Source organism: Symphalangus syndactylus, chromosome 2, assembly GCF_028878055.3.
Source record: "Symphalangus syndactylus isolate Jambi chromosome 2, NHGRI_mSymSyn1-v2.1_pri, whole genome shotgun sequence".
NCBI classification, from domain to species: Eukaryota; Metazoa; Chordata; class Mammalia; order Primates; family Hylobatidae; genus Symphalangus; species Symphalangus syndactylus.
The window spans coordinates 135,788,193-135,805,846 of record NC_072424.2 but is presented as its reverse complement, the minus strand read 5'-3'; the positions used below and the strand labels follow the sequence as shown (position 1 = coordinate 135,805,846).

The window sequence follows — 17,654 nt, the reverse complement described above, 5'->3', positions numbered from 1 at the left end:
AAAATACTCACAACTCATGCCTGAGATGTACAGATTTTTAAAAAGGGAGGGAAAACCAGAATTCATATGTGAGGACACCCCAAACCAATTTTAAAATTCAGTTACAAAACCTTTCTAATGAGAATTACAGATTGTTTCTTTTTTAATAATAAACATATAAAACCAATACTGACTACTGCGCACGTCTGCCTCCTTCACCTGCTGTTGTCTTCTACAAATGTCTACGATCAGGTTACCTTGTGAGTGCCAATGATGTCAGGGAAGCAGCCAAGAAAACCTTTATACTCGTGATTACATTCCATCAGGAAATGGAGATCTTTCTTTGGCTATAACAAGATACAAGCTGATTGTTACTGGCAGAGAAATTAAGAAAATCAACGAAAAGAGAACTATTATATCCAAAGACTATATAAATCCTGCATGTGCTACACTAAATTACTGAGTGTTAGGCATTCAGATCACTTTTTCTAAAAGAAAATGACTCCGAAGACTGCCATACTTTGAACCATATGTTGTAAAGAAAATGATAAAACTTCATTTAATTTTCAAGTTGGTTTGTAAAATTAGTTATTTTGATGTGGCCCAAAATAATACCACCATAAAGGAAGAAAGTTCAGCTAATGCTGTATGTTTACATACAAACAAATGAGTTGTTGTAGTTTAACTTCTAAATATGAGCAGAGAATATAAAAATATTAAAACACCTAATCATTTTAAGCGGTAATTTTAAATTTTTCCATTTTTTCTGAATTATAACTTTAATAGCTATGTTACTCCCATTTCTAAAATGAATGCTTTTTTAGAAGTATCAGCAAAGTAGCCCACAACCACATAAGTGTGTGTACACATGTGTGCATCCATAAACATAGTTTTAAGTCATCTGAAAAAAATTTTTTTAATTAAGGGATTAGAAAATAACTTAGATTCTTCTTAAGGGAACTTATTATCTGTTATCTAAAAAAACCCCTGACACTGGGGTACTAAAGATTCCAATAAAAGCTATGTAGCTATGACAAGGACCTGCCCTGTCCTGGATACTGTAGCAGGTGCTTTTTATTTATGAGCTATTAAATCTTAAGAACCATACAGGGTAGGCATTACCACTGCAGATTAACAGATGAGGAAACCACAGCTCAGAGAGGCTAAGCAATGGTCCATACAGATCTGAGCCAGCATTCTCTCCTGTTCTTTAGAATCTCCTGATGGCTAAGAACAGATCAGAGGCATCAATACTGGAGTGCATTCATTTAGATGTCTTTTTTTCTTTTGAGATAGGGTCTTGCTCTGTCACCCAGGGTGGAGTGCAGTGGTATGATTATGGCTCACTGCAGCCTTGACTTCCCAGGCTCAAGCGATCTTCCTACCTCAGCCTCCCGAGTAGCTGGGACTACAGGCGTACACCACTACACCCGGCTAATTTTTGGGGGTTCACTGTGTTGCCCACGCTGGTCTCGAACTCCTGGACTCAAGAGATTCACCCGCCTTGGCCTCCCAAAGTGCCAGATTACAGGTGTGAGCCACTGTGCCTGGCCTATTTAGATTTCTTGATGACAAATGTATTCAACCACTTTGTCTTAACCTAAGAAACCATGATTAAATTCAATTAACAAAGATACACAGAAACAGAAAAGAAGAGGGTACTTATTTGGGACGTTTGTCTTAAGACAGGTTTTAAATTAAATATGTGGACTAGACAGCATCAAATCTTAATTGGAATTGTGTCATTATGTTAGTACCTGTTCTGCCACGAGACTGGCAATTTCTTCATAAGTCTTTCCTGCTTCTGTTATTGCATCATTGAGATCTGTTTCACCTGAAAATGATCAATTTTATCAGTGGTTATAAGTTATATATATTTTCTTTTCACTTGTTAAAAATTTTATTATTGATTTTATTGGTAAATTTTATTATAGAAACGTTCAAACATTTTCAAAACTATTGGGAATAGAATGAATGCCCATGACCCACCGTCTGCCTTCCCCACTGGCAGCTCTCGTCAGCCTGTGTTCATCTACACCCCAACCCACTTTCACCAGACATCAGCATCTCATCCATAAATCTTGCCTAATAGATGAGGACTCGAAAACATGAGGCAGTACCATTATGACACCTAGGACAAGACTGTCACTTGGCTATAATGAGGCCTCTCAGGGCGAGCTGGCTGCTTGAATCAGGATGTAAAGGTCCACACAGCACAGAACTGATGCGTTTCTGAACTCTGTGGATTCTTCTCCCTCAGCCCCTTTTTTCCCTGCACGTTTCTTTTCATGGGTGTTGAACTTGTCGTGTGCCTTGGTGCCTGCATTCTGGATGCTGCTGGCTGCATCTCTGGTGATACTTCACACACTCCTCTGTCCCTGTATTCTCTTTACACTGGCTATAGACCTAGACGCCTGATCAGAGTCACACACCACCAGTTCCAGTTACTTCTACTCTTAGAATGTTAGAAAACGATCATCATCTAGAATGACCATTGTCTGCATCTTTTATTTTAGTATGAGTTTGCAAAATGGTGCCATTCTATTTCTACCATTCCTTCTTTATTAGCTGAAATACTTCCATAAGGATCAACTTTCTTTTATCAATATTCTGGTTACCCAGAGATAGAGTTTGAACAGGAAAAGCAGGTTAAGTGCTTAATTCTTTCTCGTTATAGTTTTCAAAATAATGAGTTAATCCACCACCATTCTCCAAAAGTAACTGAGATTAATTTCTTAAAAAGCATCTTTATAATTCTGGATTAAAAAATATTTGATATGTTTCATTCCACATTAATTATTATTTTCACTAATGCTCACATTTTCTTTTCTTTGGCCAGTGGTAGGCTCTTCCAATTGGTATCTAAGTCTTTTGATAGGAACCCTGGTTCACTGCGGTGGGACGTGGACCTTACGAGTGGTGCCAGGGAATGCTTCTTGCTACTGGATTGGGTAACTGTTTCTAGGGCTTTAACAGAAAAGCAAATTGTATTTTTTTTTTTTAAGAGGGAAATCACGTAATGAGCTCACACTGATGTTTCCAAAGCAAATTTATGACTTTAGGGGTTTTCTTCATTTATTTTAAAACTTTTTATTTTAAAAATCTTAATTGCTAACAACAGTCACATAATTACATATTTGCTTTATCCTACAATATGTAAATAGTTTTAGAAGTTTTAGAAGAACAATATCAACATGATACTGACTACATGTTTAGTGAAAACAACTAACATTCTTATAGTCTTTCTGACCTTGAGGCACCCGCTCCTGGGGGCATATAAAATGCCATTTTAAGGTGCTTTGAAACAATTCCTCTGTGTGCTATGCCTTCATCTTGATGTATCAAGTCATTTGTTTTATTTTGCTTTTGATTAGAAATTTTTTTACATTTTGATTTAAATTTGTTTTCTAATAATTATGTAAAGCATTCACATTATTCCAAAGTCAACTCTACAAAACAAGATATAATCAGAAGTTTACCTTCCATATCTATCTCCTCCCCTATAATCATTTAAGAATTTTTATCACTTATATTTCCATATGCTCATCCATAAGAATATGCAATGTTTCATGGTTTTGTGCAGGGGCCATGCTAACAGTCTGTATTATTTCAAATTAGTACATGAACTCGTAAAGGAGCACTGGAAGTTATTTTTCTATAATCAGAATATTTCTAGGAATCAAACTCATTTACATTATTGCAAGATCGCATAGTATAGCACTGCTCTAAGACGCCAACACATCTGAGCAAGTGGATGTGATGAGACACAGTACTCCACACTGCTGACCTTCACTGTCCTTCGCAATGGGAGAAAAGCCAGCCAACAGGAACTTGAATGCTTCCTTAAAATATTATCTTAAGTAGAATGATATTCAACATAAAACATACACTGAGTATTTTTAATACTTGAAAAAGTGCTATTTGCAATATGAATATTTAATTATGTACTGATAATTACAGTCCAGAAAATGTTAAAGAATCACGAAGCAGCTCGCAGTGGGGAACCCATGGATGAGCCTGTGGAGCCGGGCCATCATGATGGCCAAAATTCCAGCATCTCTAGGACAAATCTTCTCACCCTGTTGAGACATCACAGAGCCACCATGCTAAAAGGGCTCCAAGACCTCTGCCTCCTCCCTAAGCAATGGGCGTGGCTCACGTCTCAGCTCTTCCATCACCCACTTGTTACCTGGGCCAAGATGCTTCTCTGTTCTGGCCTTGAGTTCCTAGTCCAGACCTCAAAGCCCGCTTCTGGTCTAAAAGTGTCAACTGTAAGACATGGTAAGGCCAGGGCAACGAGAACTACTGCTATGTGGGAGCCCTAAATCTTACGTTCTGGTGAGAAACTAATTTCTTATTAGTTTATTATTAAAATATTCAGAAACTGACATCCAAAGCACTGTCTGCCCTGAGTATCAAGATCAACACCTGTACCAATTCTACCACTTCTGTAAGTGACAGGAGATAACAGATTTAATAGGTGCCACCTAGCTGACAAATGCTTTTTTTTTTTTTTTTCTTGAGATGGGGTCTCACTCTGTTGCCCATATTGGAGTGCAATGGTGTGATCATGGCACACTATAGCCTCGACCTCCTGGGCTCAAGCGATCCTCCTGCTTCAGCCTCCAGAACAGCTGAGACTACAGGTGTGTGACACCATGCCTGGCTAATTTTTATTTTATTATTTTTTTGTAGAGATGGAGTCTCCTTATCTCGCCCGGGTTCCTTTCCCTTTTAATAAAGAAAAAGAGCTAACTTGTTCTCGTAAGTGCTGCCAGTGTAAACCACGAAGCGATCCATGGGTAAGATACACATTTATAGGATAAGCTGAAACAGTTATGAGTTAAGGAGAAAACAGGCAACACACACTTGTTACTTGGTCAAACATTTTTCCTTGAAATGGCCTTGATGAAATCTGGCTTTTTTTTTTTTTTTTGAGACAACGTCTTGCTCTGTCATCCAGGCTGGGGTGCACTGGTAAGATCATGGCTCAGTGCAACTTCTGCCTCCTGGGCTTAAGTGATCCTCCCACCTCAGCCTCCCAAATAGTTGCGACTACCTGTATGCACCACCACACCTGGCTAATTTTTTATTTTTTGTAGAGATGGGGGGTCTCACCATGTTGCCCAGGCTGGTCTCAGACTCCTGGACTCAAGTGATTTGCCCACCTCGGCCTCCCAAAGTGTTGGAATTATAGGTGTGAGCCACTGTGCCCAGCCAAATCTGGCCTCTGTCACGGGAAGACTTGGCAGAGAAATGAAACTGATGGCATTGAAACAAAAGTGCTACACCTGAGAGCAAAAAAAGGCAAACAAGCTAGCAAGAAAATATAAATTACAACAACCTTTGGCTTTTCTCAAAAGTCCTAGGATGAGGGTGCAAAAGTCCTTAGTGCGGCAGCGTAGCCAATTTACACACCCACAACTACGGTGCTTCACTGAGGAGGGAGTTAGCGTCTGCAGGATCCTAAGCAGGCGACAGGTCTAGATAAGGCTCTAAAGGCCCACTGGATGAATGAAGAAAGACGCACCTTGATAGCCGCTGGAACTGAACACTGTGGCCAAACTCTGCAAGGCCTTTCCTATCTTCTGATATTCCTTGGGTAATGCTGAAAGAGAAAAAGGATAAACAATTAGTTTTCTGGGCAAACTGAAATGGGATTAAACTATTTCCTAAAAGTGATTATAGTCACGTTTGAAGTGATTCAAAATTGTCTATATATTTCTTCACAAAATACTGTTGCAAAAGTGATTGTTTTTTCAAATGATTTCTTTCGATTATTTTTAATTGACTGTTCAATTAATGGTGGATGCTATTATTATTGACAATCACTCCTACATTCTCATTCACCAAATGAGACGTAAGTGAAATGGAAGCTCCTTTAGATGATTTCTAGCTTACAACGTACTTCTAGCGACACTGCGCTTGATCATCACGATAGCCCCTCTACCAGATGCAGAGACACCATCCTCATGCTGAGGATGAGGAAAATAAGGCTCAGATAACTGACTTGCCCAAGGTCACATGGCTAATAAATGCCGGACGTGGACTTGTGATTCCAAATATGTAGCCTTTCCCACTCCGTTATGGGTGCATAAATGACCATTTGCAAACCATAATCACCAAAGACTGAAAGCAACAAGGTATGGAGAAAAATACAACAGCCATACTTCGCATGACCAGGGAAGAGAGGTCTGAGTTTTCTCATCTGTATAAAGAGATGATTTCACTAAATGATCCCTAAGGTTTCTTTTTAAGGTGCTAAGATTCTAGGATCACTTTGGAGAACTTCCCAAGAGTCTCTGCACCTTAGGCTACGTTCTTTCCATCTGTATGGAGTCCCCTTAAAAGGAGCATCTGTTTGCCTTTCAAAAGAAACCGTTATTTGCATTTAAAGACTCACTGCAGTATTAAAGGAGAAAAAGAAAACTTTTAATGTTTCTTTAAAAACTATTTAGGCCAGAGACATTTGAGGTAAGGTCTATAAGTAGCAGTTATCAGGAAACATGAATCCAAATTACATGAGCTCAGTTAATTTTAATAAATTGTCCCCCTCTGGTACCTCGGTTTTGCCTCTCTACCTAAAGGCACCTGGCATGTGGTTCACCATGCAGAGTGTGTGCTAGAGTTTTCATTCTACACATTAGGAATTTTAAAGAACTATTTTGAGAAACAGGAGGAGATACACCTGAGTCAATCCCTTTCCCCACCCCCACAAAAGAGCGGCCTGAGGCAGTATTCCCTAGTTTCTACATTTAGCCTTGTGAATTACACAGGACATGAAGTTCATCAGACGTTTTAATTTTTTAAAAGATATCATAATCCCAAATTTTTATGATATCCTTAAAAAATGCAATTGTAAAATTTACACTCAGGAAAAATGGCTTTCAAAGAACATACAGATTTAAATGATGTGTTATGATGGTCTTGCAAGAGTTTACAGTCAAAATTAATTCATTGCCTTTAAAACTGAATTCTTTCATTTATACTTTAGAGCAGCGGTCCCCAACCTTTCTGGCACCAGGGACTGGTTTCATGGAAGACAATATTTCCATGGATAGACAGTGGGTTGGAGGGATGGTATGAGGATGGAACTGTTCCACCTCAGATCATCAGGCATTAGATTCTCATAAGGGCTCACAAGCTTGTATGCATGGCTCATAATAGGGTGCGAATTTCTATGAGAATCTAATGCCACTGCTGATCTGACAGGAGGCGGAGCTCAGGCAGTAATGCGAGTAATGGGGAGTGCCTGTAGATAGAGATGAAGCTTCACTTGCCTCCTACTGTGCAGTAATGGTTCATGTACCAGTCCATGGCCTGGGGATAGGGGACCTCTGCTTTAGAGAACAATGTCAACTTTGCTTTTTGTTCATGAGTCATCCTCTACGACCAAAGTCTTGACAGAGGTTTTGTTTTCTAGACGCTGCATTTGTATACATTATTTTCTCAGGGCTAATTCTATATATTTAGGATACAGCATCATATTTCTTTGCTATGGGAAAGAAACAACTGTTATTCCTGATGTCTTCCCCTCAAGCACGAACAGCTGGTATGTTACAAGTTGTTTTGTTGGTATAAGATAATATGTGGATGGTAAAGCACCACTGGTACTGGTATTACTGCTAGTAGAGGAAGAGGTAGAGGTGGTATTGGCCAATGGTTGAGGTAAGGCAGGGCCTGGCAGACTTCGTCTGCAAAGTGCCAGATAGTAAATGTTTTAGGCTTTATGGATCCACAAGTTTCTGTTGAAACTACTCAACTCTACCATTATGACACAAATGTAGCCAAAGACAATATACAAATAAATGGGCATGGGTGTGTTCCAATAAAACTGTATTTACAAAATAAGTGGCAAGCCAAATTTGGTGCTCAGACCATGGTTTACTGACTCCTGATGTAAGGCTTTGGATTTTCAGATCTGGATTGAATAGTAATACTGGCATTGTCTTTGCTGTGCTATCTTATTAATTCATCTACGAGTCACTCCATATTTAGGTTCCTGCTCTTTAAAATTATTATTGGATTTCAAATTCTGATTGTTTTCCTTTTTTAGTGTAAAAATATCACCTTTAAAAAAATCATCACAAGAACAGATCCCTTTCCTATGCTGAGCCTCAAAGGCTGATGTAAAAGTAGGTATATGTTACTCATAATTCAAAATATAAAACATTTTTTAACCGAATACAACCAATATTCCTGTATGGTGTTACGAGGTGAAGGCCAGAAAATTCTTAGTGATAGATTAGAAGGCCCTTTTCTCTAGAGGTTAAGACATAGCAATAAGGGCAGACCAGATATAAAGGAGAGAAGTCCTAGGACTCTAAGGGAGTTAAAGACATCTGCGCATTGGACAGCAGTGCAGTCCCAGCATTTCAGGGCCTGACAAGTCATTCTGCAGCCTCTGAGCCTGTGGGTGTAACAGGGCAGCAACCCGCGGCATTAGCCCCGCAGCTGGATACGGGACTGTTTTTCTATCCTGGGCCACATGTGTGGTGACAGAGCTGCACAGTTCTGAGGAATACAGGAAAAACCTTCAGCAGAATGAAAGCCTACAAACAAAGAAGAAGGAGGGAGGCAGGAAGTGCTTAGGGACACAGCAGAGTGGTCAGAAAGCCGTGACTGACAGTGACACTCTCCCCTCGGCAGTGCTTCTGCTGTGACATATTTTCTACTACTAACTATATTGGTTTTTCTAAACACTATGGCTTTAGTCAAATAAACAACATCTTACCAAATGGATGAAGATTAAAAAATAAAATCATGAGACTAAGAATAACTACAAGCACTCTCAAAACATGCAAAAATGATTAATTTTCCAAAGATTATAAAGCCCCAAATTACTGGAACTAATTAAGTGAACATGGTGTTCCCTATGAGATTTCTTAACCTGGCTTTGCTGGTCAATTTTCTGTGGTTTAACTTGGGTGAAGTAAGATTAAGCAGAATCACAGGAGGGACATTACTGCCGTCCACCAACTACACTTCTGTTCGAGGCAGCAGGTTCCCCTCTATGATAAGGGACGTAAAACTGAGCCTGCATCACCCACTGTGAGCCCAGTGCACTGTAAGGAGTGGACTTACGGCCCGTGCAGCGCTTCCAGTGCTCCTGCCCCACCGTCAGCAGCTCCTTCACGCCGTCATCCATGGCCTTGGTGAACTTCCCCACAGCCTCGCACTTCTGCTCTCTGTGGGTGAAGGTGGCCGTCAGTCACATAAGCAGGAGAAACAGCACTGCTGTGGGGACACTCAGGCCAAACATAACCACAGACACTTGTTTTCTTGCATGATAACAACTCCTCTTTCACTAAGTTAGCCTTAAATACAGGCTTGATGCGGACATTTAAAGAACTACTTAAAAAGCGGTGATGCATATTTTAACTTTGCTTCCTTTCTGCTTCTACAATTCTGTGAATTTTAAAATTATTCTAAAGTAAATAGAATAATAATTTCTTGAATATCTTATTTAGGAAAATTCCAATCACGGGGGGACCATCAAATCTATAAAAGAATAACAGGGGTTGCTAATGTTAGCTGGCCATTCATTCCAAGTACTCCATGAAACAGAGACAATAACCTGGATACGCAATCACTTAAGTGATCCTAAAGATACCAGTTCTTTCTAAGGATGTCAGAAGTGTATTTACCAACCTGAAAAGATCACAATATGCTGTTAGATGAAAAAAGCAGATTATAAAACAAAATTTCTAGTGTGAGGTCATTTTTGTTTAAACAATCTTTCCTATAATTACATACGTACAGAGGATTTGGGAGACTAAACACTAACATATTAACACTGATTTTCTCTCTGGGTGGTTGAAGGGTTACGTGTATGTGTGTGTGTTTCTTGTCTATACTTTTGGTAACACATACACAATAATTTTATGATAAAGAAGCTTAAAATTATGTAGTCGCAGCTACTCGGGAGGCTGAGGCAGGAGAATGGCGTGAACCTGGGAGGCGGAGCTTGCAGTGAGCCGAGATCACGCCACTGCACTCCAGCCTGGGTGACAGAGCAAGACTCCGTCTCAAAAAAAAAAAAAAAAAAAAAAAGCTTAAAATTAAAAACCACGCAAATTTCTTTTAAGTCCTTAAGAGAAAAGGAACTACTTCAAAGTTTCAACTGACCCTATATTTAAAAAACTACATGATTAAATCAATCAACAGATTAAAAAAGCATACAGAAAAAGCAGGTTAGAGACTGCTTCCTCAAGGCAATGTTCACAGAGATTTGCTGTCTGAATATTGCGTGGGTTTTAGGTGGCTCCGTGCCGCTTGGTTTCATCACACTGTGGGAAACAGCTACTCAGCACTGTGTCAACTATGAAATCACTGGCTTCAAGGTGAAAGATTTTCATTTGATGTTGCGGTTAGAAAGACAGCACTTCTATGTACAAATGATGTTTCCCTTGTCATTGGACTACAAATCCCGCTCATTTCATAAAAGTCTAGTCTGACAATTTGAGTTTCGGCTGCGGCTACACTGGCTGAGGCCTGATGGCCAAAGGAGGAGGGTGCGGATTGAGAAGAAAGAAAACCTGGCAGCGTCTCTCACATTTCTACTAAGTCCAAGTCAGGTGCCTCTGGTTCCATGGTGGAAAATATCATGACTCCCGCCAGCTCATCTCTCTCGGCCTTCCTCTTTCCAGTTTTCCATTCCTGTAAATGAGAATGTTGTAAGGTTCAAGTGGAGAGCACAGTCAAACTGGTCTTCAAAATTCCCAAACAGGACCGGCTCATTGATCACCTTTATGTTTCTAATTTTCAGGAAGCAGCTCCCACTCTATCTCCCTCTGCACCATGGACTAAAAATACCTTTATACTCCGAATGTCATCTCAGGGCATGAACAGTGTCATTCCACAGAATGGTCCTAATGGGCACAAATCTTTTGAGAATGAACCAATTCAGCCATGTTCCCTTTCCAATGGCTACCTATATAAAAACAGCAAACAGAAACACCCTATACTTTTTTTTTTTTTTTTTTTTTGAGACAGAGTCTCACTTTGCCTTCTAGGCTGGAGTACAGTGGCGTGATCTCAGCTCACTGTATCCTTGAGCTTCCAGGTTCAAGCGATCCTCCCACCTCAGCCCCCAAGTAGCTGGGACTTTAGGCACATGCCACCATGCCTTGCTAATTTTTGTATTTTTTGTAGAGATGGGGTTTCACTATGTTAGCCAGGCTGGTCTCGAAATCCTGTGCTCAAGCAATCTGCCCACCTCGGCCTCCCAAAGTTCTGGGATTCCAGGCATAAGCCACTGTGCTCGGCCCACCCTATGCATTCTGACCTAGTGCCTCAAATGTTTAGGTTATCCGTTTTCTAAAAAGGTAAATGCTTTTCTAAAATATAAGACAGAAACCAGTATTATGAGCTATTTCTTTTTTTTAAAAAACATATTAAGATATATACACACAGAGTACCCAAATCAAAAATATCTAGTGCAATGAATTGTCACAAAGTGAATACTTGCCTAACGACCAACTAGGCCAGGAAGGAGCAAAGAGCTCCCATTCCAAAAGCACCCGCATTGTCCTTTCTCAAAGCACTGCTGCCTCTTCCCTCCCCCACAAAGGTAACCAGTAATCTCTCTCTTACGGTTTTCATTTCTTTGCTTTTCTGCTATGGTTTGAATGTGTTCCCTCCAAAATTCATGTTTTGAAACTTAATAGCCAATGTGATAATATTAAGAGGTGGGGCCTTTAAGAAGTGATTAGGTCATGAGGGCTTCTCCCCTTGTGAATGAGATTAGCGTCCTGATAAAAGGGCTTGATGGAGGGAGTTTGTCCCTTTTTGCTCTTCCATCTTCCACCATGTGGGGACTCAGCATTTCTCCCCTTTGGAGGATGCAGCCCTCACCAGACACCAAATGCTGGTGCCTTGATCTTTGACTTCCAGCCTCCGTAACTGTGAGAAATAAATTTCTGTTGTATATAAATTATCCAGTCTCAGGTATTTTGTTACAGCAGCACAAATGGACTAAGATACTTTGTTTAGAGTTTTACCACCTAAGCATGCATCCTACCCTGTCCTGCTAGTTTTTCAAGCTAGCAAAGAGCCCTATAAATGCGTTCTTTGGTGCCTGGCTTCTTTTGCTCAATCTTGGTTAGGAACTACAGTCAAAATCTTGTGTAGAACTACAGTTCATTCATTTCATTGCTGTATAATATTCTACTGTATGAGTAATCCCCAATTTATTTATCTATTCTACTACTGGTAGCCACCCTTATCAAGTTATGAATGAAGCTGTTACGTAGATGTCTCCTGGTGTCTGTGTGCCTGCATTTCTATTCAGTACATACCCAGGAGTGGAAATGCCAGGTCATATGAGAGGGTTCAACTTCAGTAAATGCCAAACTTTTCCAAATTGGTCTTACTGATTTTCCCCCAACAGGCTATGAATCCCAGCAGTATCTCACCTCACCAAGATGACACTTGGTATGGTCAGTTTTAGCCATTTTGGCATGTGTGTAGTAGTATCTTGCTGTGGTTTTAATTTGTATTTATTGATTGCTAATGAGATTAGGTACTTTTCTATACATCTGTTGTTGATTCAGATACCTTATTTTATGAAGTACATGATCACATCTCCTATTTTTCCACTGGGCTTACTGATGTTTTCCTATATTCTGAAATCTAGCCCTTCATTGCTTATATATGTTGCAAGTATCTTCTACTTAGTAGCTTGTTTTTCTCTTGTAATGGCTGAAAAAAGAAGTTCTAATGTAGTCTAATTTATCCACATCTTCCTGCATAGTCTTTTTCATGTCATATTTCAGAAATTCTTCCCTGCTCTCTAGGATACGAGGATGTCCCACATTATCTTCTGTAAGCATTACTATGTTGCTTTTCACATTTAGATCTTCGAGCCACATGGAATTCATTTTCAAGAAAACCATATACAATGAAAACTTTCAAACATATACAAAAGAAGAAAAGTATAATAAACCCCAACAGGTTCAGCTTCAATAATTACCAACACTTTGCCAATCTTTTAAAAAATATCATTAGTTTTATAGTAAAAGAGATACGGAAGTCATTTACAAGATGAAAGCTTTCGGAACTGTGGTGGCATGGGCAGCTTCACGTGATGCCATCTCAGTAGGGATTTACTTCGGCTTACACACTTTCCAAGAATGGCACCACCTCTAAATAAGAAATGACCTTTGTCTAGAACTACTTTGCTGCCTCCACATTCTGGGAAAACTTTAACTTTCACTGAGCTAACTGGTTAAATCTTTCCACCCCACCTTTAAGGTCTGATCCAATAGCTACTACTGTTGCTTGCAATACTTTTGAGATTTTTCTGGAAGTATAATGACTCCTTTGGCTATAGTTTTGGGTGCTTTCCTTTCAACCAAAACTCAAAGAGTGAAAGACACTTTCCAAGTGCCTCTCTGCTGTGACTCCACAGGAGACCCACAGCTCCACCTTCAGCACATGTGGCCAAGGGAAAAGCCACCCAGGCACCACTGCTCCCCGGGAGGTGCCAATCTTGTTTCATAGGTATTCTCCTCCATTTTACCTCTGGGATTTTTTTTTCTTACTTTAAAGCTAATTTGAAATATAATACATACATACATATATTTGAGACAAAGTTTTGCTCTGTTGCCCAGGCTGGAGTGCAGTGGCACGATCTTGGCTCACTGCAACCTTCACCCCCGGGTTCCAACAATTCTCCTGCTCCAGCCTCCCAAGTAGCTGGGATTACAGGTGTGTGCCACCACACCTGGGGAATTTTTGTATTTTTAGTAGAGACAGGGTTTCGCCATATTGGCCAGGCTGGTCTCGAACTCCTGACCTCAAGTGATCCACCACACCCAGCCTGGGACATGTTTTAAAAACATAACAATATCAATAACAACCCTAATAAAATCAACTGCAGATTGTAGTGAGGTAGCGAGCACATTTCATTTCCCTGCATTGTGCCAGCCAACTGACCCAGCATCAATTACTGAAAAGACTATCCTTTGCCTACTATGCTCAGTGCCATCTTTGTCATAGATCAAGTGTCTACTCTATTCTGCTCTACTGGTTGGTTTGTCTAGCCTTATGCCAATGCCATGCTTTTAAACTTTTTAAGCTTCACAATGAGTTCTGATACGCAATAAAGTCCTCCTCCTATTTCATTCTTTTTCAAGAGCATCCTGGCTATGCTTGGCATTTTGATTTTCTACATATGACATCTTTACTGTTTCCAGTCCATGAGATGCAGTATTAGAAAATTTACTTAGATCTTCTATTATTTTTCTCAATAATGTTTCATAGTTTTCTATGTAGATCTTTTGTACATTTTCTTGTATTTATTCCTGGATATTTGATACTTTTGATGTTACTGTAAATGAAGGTTTTTTTTAGATTTTCAATTTCTGTTTTTGCTGATAAATATGCAATGTCTTGTATCCAGCTACCTTATTAACCACTTATCTTTAATAATGTCTCTGTAGATTCTTTGGGGGTTTCTACCATTTATTTACATGAGCTGCTACTTACCACAGAATCATAGTTTCTATGTAGTTCTACACTGTCATTTAGCAAGTGAGGAAATTCTGGCCCAAAGGGATTAAATACCTTCACTAAGATCACAGAGCTAGAAGTGGCACTAAGATCACAGAAGCAGCTAGAAGTGGCACTAAGACCAGAACTCAAGGGCCCTGACTCCAAGTTCTTTCTTTTTTCTCTTATACCACTTTTATGACAAGTTGATCCCTCTTTGAAGGTGGCATTTAAAAAAAACCAACACAACTGATGTCTAGGATTTATTAAACTCCACCATGCATAAAACATGACCTTTAGAAATGCTTTCTAAATCAAATCCTTGGAAAATCTATCAAATAAGCTCTTGTTAAAGTCTTGTGGGAACCGGGAAGGCAAGAAACTTGGAGGTGGTTCCCTGTAGTTTAACTACAAAGTAACCAAAACATTTACTGAATTTAAAGAACTTAGTTTCACTACTATATAGCTACATGACACACACTGTGACTGAGTGCCCTATCTCACCATAAATATATACAAATTCTTAAGACATGGTGAAGAGACTTGTGATATACACAAATTCACAAAGACATGGTGAAGCATCTCCATGTTGTCTAATTCCCAATCTGGTGACATGTAATGTATCACATGAGCTGGTCAATTCTAGAAATAGTCAATAACTGGAAATAAGGCCCAAATATGTATGTTAAGTGTATGCATACACCTGTAAACATACACCAATAGAGCCCTAATATTTAAGCCTTACTATGTGTTCACTTCAACAAGTGAAAAGTACTACAAAGAAGTTTAGCAAGTAAACCTCTTGAAGTTCCAAGAGGGTATATGATATTCTATTATTTGATTAAAGACAAAAATAGCTTCATAATTTATTTCCCAGGCTGATAATGTATTTAGCACCTGCTGTGGCTTCTGGGCCAACTCTTGCTTTTATTCTTTAGGGTGCTAAGATATGCAGTATTTGTTGAGAGAAATTGTGGTGGAAACATCTTTAGAGAATAAAATGATACAAAAAGGAGTACAGTAAATGCTTACTGACAGAGAAAATGATTTCCAAAGCAGACAATTTTGAGATGTCAGGCAGCCAACATTTCCTTGATTTTAATGAAGAACAGATGACCACTGGCAGACTAACTGGCCACAGGGGCAGGCAGAGAGAGAGGCCAGCATTGACTCTGGACTCACCATTACAGTGATGAAAATGGCCTGGCTCTGAGAAGAGCGGCTCACGTCTGCCTCTCCCTTTCCTGCCATCATGCTATTACAGCGTAAGGGCAACATGATCGGGAAAATCAGCCACTCCACTCCCCTCACTTCATGCTGATAATATCTTCAGAGTTTGGGGCCTATCTTCCTATTTTTAAAAACATCTAGGGAAAGACTGCTGACCCTATTACATCCCTCACCCTGCCCCTGCCCATCCTGAGCCAACCCACTCCCAGTGTAGGGGGACGCCCTTCTGGCAGGCAGCTCTTCACACATCATGACAAATTTCCTATGGTGGGGATTTAGGTTTCTGTCCCCTGTCACTGGAGGAAGTGAGAAATAACTAACCAACATAATTTTAACTCTTTTCGGAAATAAGTTTGGTGTGAATGGGACAACTCTCAATATTCTCTGATGCCATATTAATACAACGTCCTACCTTCTCATCTCGGAAATTTAGGAACTGCTGGAAAACTTCACTTTCTGAGATTACTGGATGGCGACACATCCTGGTCATCCAGGCCTGAAGTCTCTCCATGCGCATTTTGATAAATTCCTCTTCAAAGCGGCCTGCAAGCGACACACCAAGAATGACATACAACTTTGTCTAAAATGAATGACTGTTACCATACTGTAAATGAAAAACCATTTCTATGGCTACTGGCTACTGGGTAGAAAGCTATTTAGCAAAAGGTAAACCATGGTGATTTTTCACTAATCTAAAAAACAAGCAACACAACGAATGCTCAAAGGCCCACAGGTAAGATGCAACAAACTTCAGTTAAGAATATAATTCCAATTTAACATATTCACAAACCCTTTAATTATGACAACGACAACCTCAAAGTGCTATTTTCTTCAAGTATCCTTAAAGTACTAAAAAAAAATTAAATCTTATCTCAACATGAAAACCTGTCTCTTTCCTATAAGCTAACAGGCCAGTTTCTGTGTGGCCACATGAAGTCCTGTAAGCAAGAAAGGAGTGATAAGTGGAATTTAATGTCATTCTTACAAATGACATGACATTTCCATATTATAAAAATGTGTCCAAATGCAATATAAATTACATATATACAAGTTTAAATTTAGCATTATGAAGAGTAACCCAAGGCTATAGCTTTTTTCCTCCATGTATTTTAAATTACTTAAAGTGAAATACCAAAGGAATTTTTCCACTAATGCAATAACGTAAGTTGCTATTCTGGAACTTGTGACTGTACTAAAACAGTTTAATGAGTGGTCCTTTCTGTTTTAAAAGTAGAAAGTCAGCTTGACAAGGATAGCATAACGAACATCAAGTGAACACTAAGAATGTTTATAAACCTACAAACAAAAATTACTATTAGTTGAAAGCCTTCTAGTGGTAGAAGTTCCAGCTACGGCCTGGAGCGATCAGCTAACCCTATCCCTCAAAAGCAACTATAAAGCTAGACAACATTAAAAAAAACAACCAAATGAGTGCTCTAGAAATCAACAAAAGGCGAATGGCCACCTGAGAAGTGTTTATGCTTGAAGAACTGAACTTCAGGCGACAATGGTGGAAATCTGTGGTGTTGGGAGGCTGCTCCTGTCTCCCCCGCACCTGCTGCCTGTGTGCCACCCACCCCACATGTGTTCGACATGGCGGTAACACTAGGGTGGACAGGCTGTGAAGACTGGCACCTGCAGCTTCTCCGTGAGGGTAGGAGGCTCACTTGGGGTGACGGGAGATGCCCATGTTCAATGGTGGTATCAGTGGCAGTGACAATCTCAGAGACAGATGAACAGGAAGGGACAACAGACCTGATAGCCAAGGTCAAACCATGCATATTCCAGGCTGAGGCTGTATGCATACACAGTGGAGACCAGAGAGGGTCCAAGCCAGGCCAACTCTGAGGCTGTACACACAAGTAAAGGAGACACAAAAGGGTCTGGTAGAAAGTAAAAGCCAGGGCAACTTAAAAATGACCTGAGCTTTGAATGAGTTACATCGAGTTACA

The 17,654-nt window shown here is 39.8% G+C and overlaps 1 protein-coding gene across 4 annotated transcripts in view; it reads right to left on the bottom strand.

Annotated features, from left to right (window-relative positions):
- Nucleotides 1-17,654, bottom strand: part of SNX9 (sorting nexin 9) — a 168,906-nt gene that overhangs the window by 6,781 nt on the left and 144,471 nt on the right. For all 4 annotated transcript variants that reach the window (XM_063632700.1, XM_055268043.2, XM_055268051.2 and 1 more), the window contains 6 exons: nucleotides 16,115-16,245; nucleotides 10,535-10,638; nucleotides 9,064-9,167; nucleotides 5,510-5,587; nucleotides 1,737-1,813; nucleotides 237-326 (listed from right to left, as the gene is read on the bottom strand). In XM_063632700.1, the coding sequence (XP_063488770.1) occupies nucleotides 237-326; nucleotides 1,737-1,813; nucleotides 5,510-5,587; nucleotides 9,064-9,167; nucleotides 10,535-10,638; nucleotides 16,115-16,245 (584 nt within the window). The remainder of the gene's footprint in view (nucleotides 1-236; nucleotides 327-1,736; nucleotides 1,814-5,509; nucleotides 5,588-9,063; nucleotides 9,168-10,534; nucleotides 10,639-16,114; nucleotides 16,246-17,654) is intronic.